Source organism: Maniola jurtina, chromosome 2 (assembly GCF_905333055.1).
Source record: "Maniola jurtina chromosome 2, ilManJurt1.1, whole genome shotgun sequence".
In the NCBI taxonomy this organism is placed as follows: domain Eukaryota; kingdom Metazoa; phylum Arthropoda; class Insecta; order Lepidoptera; family Nymphalidae; genus Maniola; species Maniola jurtina.
Genome location: NC_060030.1, coordinates 12,079,089 through 12,085,633, shown reverse-complemented (window position 1 = coordinate 12,085,633; position 6,545 = coordinate 12,079,089). Strand labels below are relative to the sequence as shown.

General features: G+C 36.0%; 1 protein-coding gene across 1 annotated transcript; it reads right to left on the bottom strand.

The window, feature by feature from the left end:
- Window positions 1–531: 531 nt before the first annotated feature.
- On the bottom strand, window positions 532–6,345 carry LOC123871787 (thyroid hormone-inducible hepatic protein). Its single transcript, XM_045915734.1, has 2 exons — window positions 6,106–6,345; window positions 532–1,149 (listed from the first exon to the last, which is right to left on the bottom strand). The coding sequence occupies exons 1-2, from the start codon at window positions 6,153–6,155 to the stop codon at window positions 690–692; spliced, it is 510 nt and encodes a 169-aa protein (XP_045771690.1). The 5' UTR covers window positions 6,156–6,345; the 3' UTR covers window positions 532–689.
- Between the last annotated feature and the right edge of the window lie 200 nt (window positions 6,346–6,545).

Here is a 6,545-nt window from a genome sequence, read left to right as displayed (position 1 = left end):
GTGGATAGGCAGACTTCACACACCTTTCGATACCATCATGCCTGCAGGTTTCTTCACGATGTTTTCCTTCACCGTTAAAGCACATAACTTCGAAAAGTTAGAGGTACTATGCGAGGAGTTAGAGGCCTGAGATAGAACCCCGGACCCCTCCCCTCTTAACCACTAGGCTATGACCCCTTTTTTGCAGTAGGTACCTACCATATACAGTCAGCAATAAAGCTAGGTTTGCACCCGTCCATAGTCGCTTGTACTGGCAGGTGCAAACATTAGCTTTGTTACTGGCTGTACCTACCTAATGATTAAAAATATCATTTCAGCTCTGTGCTATTATCAGCTTAAGAATTAGCCCATCCAAATGCTAATATATGAACTTGACAGCTTCTGCTAACATAACTCACAAGTTTGTACCTAACATTATATTTTAAATTTTAAAGCGAGTGCGGTTAGCAGCAGCTATCAAGGCCATATCATTAGCATTCGGACGTGGTATAGGTACAAAACTGAAGAAAAACAAAATGAAACCAAGAGAAATAATCAAAATTAAGTTTATTTTAAATAATAACCACATAACTTACTGAGATTCCCATACACGCCCAGCCCTATAACCTATATGAACAGTGCGGGCCGCTTAACCTATATGTACAAACGTGCTGGAGAGGCTTCAATCACAGGGCGAAAAGCGTTTGAGTTTACACAGGCGCTCCTACTTCTTCTTGATAGGATCTCGTGAGCTGGGCGGCGGCGGCGGTGAGGTGGCGAAGGCAGTGGCGGAGACCTCTTAAGTGACGTCGGCAGGCGGCGGCGGAGCGTGCGGCTGACTCCCTTTCGTCCTCTCCGTCTATCCCCGAGTCTCCAGCCGCGCTCGACGCGTCGCTCTCCGTGTCACTCAAGTCACTAATACGTCTCCCACGCTCCACTTGCTCCTCAGCCTCCCCCGCCCACAACAGTTCAGTCTTCAAATCGTTCAGCATGGCGTATAAGCTGAACGGGTCATCATCACCCTCCTGCTCGAGGTCCATCAACCGACTAGGCACCAGAACAGTCTCGTCCATGGTGGTCACAGCTTTGACGAACTTCTCCATGTCGTTCATGACGCTCTGTTTGGAGAACTCGGTGTTGTCATTTCGTGCGATTTTCTTCAAGCTATTCCTGTAACAATAGAGAATGTAATTTAGTAAGTTATTCAATAGTTATCAACAAGTAATTTGAAGGTAGTAGTTATGTTAAAACGGACTAGGGAACCTTTGGGTGCAAAAACATTGAGTAGAAGAAAAATAAGTAAATGGGCTAGCACAAGCAAACATAGTGGTGTGGATTCGAGTGTTTGATAAGTGATAACTATCTCAGTTCTATATTATACTTTGTCATACTGTTGCTGAAAACAAAACACAGGGGATGCACCTAGGGTTGCCACATGCCCGCGATTTGCCGTAAATAAAGCTAAGTTACAAGAAAGACACTGTGCCTTGGCTCTGCCAGTGTGCCTTGCGCCTTAGATATTAACTGTACTCTCATTAACATATAATGTCATAATATTATATAAGTTAAATACATAATACTCGTCCGTCAGTCTCCAGTCTGTAAAAAGTAAGTATTGTAAAGAACTTTTAGTTCTAAGTAAGTATATACATATTCTAAACAACAAGTTAGGCATGATTGATTAATTGATTAAGTTTTTGCAATTTCCTTTTGGGAAACCATAAATGGCCATATGGTTTCCCTATAAGGAACAATTATCTATATAAAGAGTGTTGTGTCAACTTTCATGACATGACCTAGTTATATTATCTTTAAACATTTACTTAAAACTGCAGCAACTATAATTACACAGATGTACCAAGGATAAAGAGAAAATAGGGCTATAAGAACTAAGTTACTTAAAGTCTCTGTCTATGTATTGTACTCAGTGTACTCAGTATCCTGTACTCAGTAGTGGGCTGACGATGGTTTGAGGATTCAGATGATGATGATGACGATGATTCATTGATTTGTTTCTTCTGACTAGGTATAGAACCTCCATAGAAATCAATGCAACAATAAACTAGGTAATAACTGGATAACTATAATAAAGACAGGGTATAATTAAGTACTTGACTGTTAAATCATCTCCAAGTGATGTTAAGTAATAAGTAAATGATTACTCAGGATGATGAAATTGCGTTTAACTATTACAGTAAAGAGAACTAAGAATTCTTATGACACGAATACTTAACGAAGAACGTTTAGTTACATATTAGTTTCATGGAATCTTGGCTTTGAAAGCAGGCTCAATTGCGGTAGAATGATAGCTACAATGTCACTATCGCAATCAGCTTTGAATGGTTGATATGTACAAGGAATTAAAAGCTTAATTTGCTATAATCTGCTGAAAAAGGCAAATCTGGATGGTACAACATGCATCATGCAACATGCACCACCCACCCTCCCACTGCTAAGCATGCAGGAAAAGCCATGCCACCAAGTAAGCCATTATGGTGGATTTGTGTGGAATTGCGTGGTGAAACTTGGGGCTTGCTTTGTGGCTGGCTTTTGATTCCTTGTTGCAGTGATTCCCCAATCAACAAGCAGATCTCAAATTAATATGGTCAAAATTGTATTATTTTAGGTGAAAGCTAACTACTCAAATGTCCTAGTAATGAAAGTATTTTGCTGGCTATATTTATATGAAGAGCAGGTAGGTTACAGCTCAATGCCCACGTTATCAATTCATTACAAGTCCAAAAAGTTCCTTATCAGTCAATATGACTGAATTTTGCATGTTAGCAACAAGCCAATCAATTGACATTGGATCAAGGACAATCCAATCTTTCGACAAATTGGATGATTCAGCTTTGATAAAATCTAGTTATTGATAAGGTAAATTTTGCTGAGAATAATCATTTAAAGTAAATGTTTAAAGGCATTCATAGATAATCAATATAAATATAATCTTTTATGTATAAAAATATAAAGTTTGCCATCATAATTAGTCAGATGTGTTCTCTCATCCTGAAACTTTGTATAGTTGTTGTTAGCACTTGCTAGAAGGTCCCTGACATAGTATCATCTATGCACAACAGGTGGCGTGCAAGTCGTATTTTAAGAGACATTGCTACTTATTCTGGGCAAAATTAAATTTTTTATATTTAAAATGAAGCATATTATTTTGATATTTACTTTAGTATTTTTTGGATGTAGGATGAGTGAAATGTAGGAGTCATAACAGATCTTATAGCACGCAGTGTCGTTTTGGCAAATTATCCAATTCACAGACAAACCCAAATAATAAAATTAGTTAGTTACTATGCCAGTTGACTTGATAGGTATTATGATTGTACTATCATGTTATAATTTTTTTAACAGAATGCTGGTCTAATTGAGTGTATGATTGTGTGCGTGCATTTCATAACCAAGCACTGCTTTATCTCTTCCAAGTTAAAGTTAGTCGCATGATTAAATAATACATTACTTTAGCAAATCTGGATGGAAAAACATTACTTTAATACCTACCTACATACTCAAATATATTTTACTTATGTGAATCCTATTAGAACATAGTACCAAAACATAAATACATAATATGTATTTTCTTGATTGAGGCAAATTGGGGTTTATACAAAACATTACTCAAATACAATAAAAAGCTTAGTTGGATATCTATATTAGTAGAACCAAAATACATAACTCCTAAGTTTTCATCTAAGTTACAGTAAGCAGTTAGGTCTTGAAAACCTTAATCATTGATTAATATAATAAGAGGTCAGCTTCCTATTTAGGAGGTCTAAAGCTTGAACTCGGGCATGCACCTGTTTAACTTTTTGGAGTTACTTGTATGAGCATTAACTTAATATCACTTGATTTGACCAGTGATGGAAAACATTAGTTCTTCTAATGATCTCAAAGGTATGTGAAGTCCATCCCATCTGCAATTGGTCAGAGTGGTGGACTCTGACTAATATTATACAGTGGACTTCTAGTAGTCCGGCCCCTCTCTCGGTAATCCGACATGTCTATTATTATTGAATTTACCTACTAAAGACATACATAGTAAAGTATGATTTGTACTTCAAAGTGTGTCGAACACATAGTTTATCATTGGATCTGATTTGTCGGATTACAAGGTAATTTTTTGTAAAAAGTCTGGACTATAGGGGGTCTTGGGCAGTACTCTATAATCCGTCAAATTCGATAGTTCAACAATGCTCTGTAAAGTGCTTGTCGGATTACTGGGGGTCCACTGTAATCAAAATAAGTATCTTCCAAAGAACTAGTGCATGGATAATATTTAAACCAATATATTGTAACGATCTACTTAGAATAAATGATTTTGACTTTGACTTTGAATCTACCAGATTAGTTATTGTTATCAATTATCATATGTGTGCTAACTTAATATATGTAAGAAATTCTATAAAAAGCAATGATAGAGCACATTATTTTATGAGTTTTATCAGCAGTTCTTTTGAATTTTATCTCAAAGTGACCTTGTCTGCATTGTAAGCTGTTACATAAAGGTGGCATACACTACAGGCATAGGTTGGCAGATCAAGGCTTTCGCATCACTTGCAGAAAATTTTGATAAAATCTTTTTATTAAATCTTATTTATTTATGGGACCTTAAGGTGACCTATATGCCAGCCCCATTGTTACCAACTAAACTTAAAACAAACTCTATAGTTTGTGGTAATTTGTTTTGTTTTAAATCTAAAAGTATAAGTAATTAAGAGAATCATACACTTTCATTGCCGAAATAGTCAAAGGTTTTCTTAAAATACAGTTTAGAATACCAGTATTAAATTAAATTCACACTGTAGTGGTTCTCTGGAACTGTGATTTCAAACACATGCCAACAACAAGTGTGAGACATTGTCTACTTTACAATAAAATCTTAACAGAGGTTTTACATTAATAAGTAACAGGTATGTGTAATCATTTTCAAAAGAGACTAAGTAATCATACAATATTATTCACCAGCCACTTTGTCTGCATGGATGTATCAAATTTTTTTTTTAATTCCACATGAACTCTGAGATTCCAGGATAAAAGCCTATGTGTTAATATTCAGAGCAAAAGCTACCTCTATTCCAAATTTCAGCCAAATCGGTTCAGGCATTGTGCCATGAAGGAATTACATACATTCAAAATTTCGCATTTATTATAATATGAGCCGGGATTAGGATTACCTTAACTTATAGGTACTTATATAGGTTTGCATAAAAAATGTAAACATATAAGGAGTCAAGTTAATTGGTATGTTTTAGGGTCAAGTATAAGTAAGTAAATCAACCTTGATGTTAATTCATTCATTGGATTGGATTTATAACTATACAACCTCATCAACTTGATTACCTATGGTGCTAATTGATTAAAAGGCATAAGAACCTACTGATTTTGTGTAGTTATGTAGGTAAGTACTAACTACTATAAATAAGTAGTTTTTAGCGATTTATATGTAAATTAAGTGATAACAAGATACAAAATTAACACTACCAAAATGGAATAGAACCTGAACAGAACTTGGGTTTTCCGAGAATGTAAGAACCATTAAGTTTCATATGTGAAGCAATGGCATAGGGATAATTAGGAATTCCCCATGTTAAAGTTGATAATTATTGATTGTAACCATTCTAGGATAAAGGTAGGTACTGTTTTTGGGGAATATGTGAGGTTGCGCAGTTATCTAATATGAATTTTAAGAACACATTACTACCTAAAATCTTTTAAATTGAATCAAGTTTTCTTCTGTCATAAATGTTACGTGAGTCATGTTCTGCGCACGCCCATTTGCCGTCCCTATGCAGGATAACCTCAATCATGATAAAGACGATAATGTAGAGCAAACAGAAATAAAAAGTTCGACATTCGACACCATTGGAGTAACGCCACGACACTAACCAGCCAATATGATGCAGAGGTTGCAAATTGCGACATTTTATACGATGCTTACTGCTAATGTGAAAGGAATTCAAGATTTCGTCAACCTGTACAAGCGTACAACTCAAAGCTTACTTTTCTTCTAGAAATATTCTCACTTTATTGGGACGAGGTTAAGGCAAAAAAGCATTGGTATAGCTCAAGCCCATGAAGGGCCGAAGCAGCCATTGGTCACTTGGTTTTTGTACTAACCTGCTGTTTTCCAATTTGGTTGATATGTCGGTGTTGAAAGACATCTTCATGTATTATTTAACGATCTTAAATATCACTGAACACACACGTCCTTATTTTTCACTTGTAATTTTAAATTGACGTTAAACAGAGCTTGCGAAATGTCGCGAACTGAATTTTTACAAAATAATTTTCACTAGGAGCACGAACGACCGCACGCGAACACGAGATTTGACGTTTGGCGAGAAGTGGGGAGCGTTCTCGCGTATTTATATGACCGAGGATCATACGATGCGGGGGAAGCGAACTCAGAATTTATTTTATCGTTATTATACAGTATGCCTAAGAAAATGTTTTATTCCATTGATTGTTATGTATTTACGACATTCATGTTTATTAGAAGCTCATACCAAAGCAATATTTTGTTAGGAGTTTATGTCATCAAAGTTGAATTTATCAAA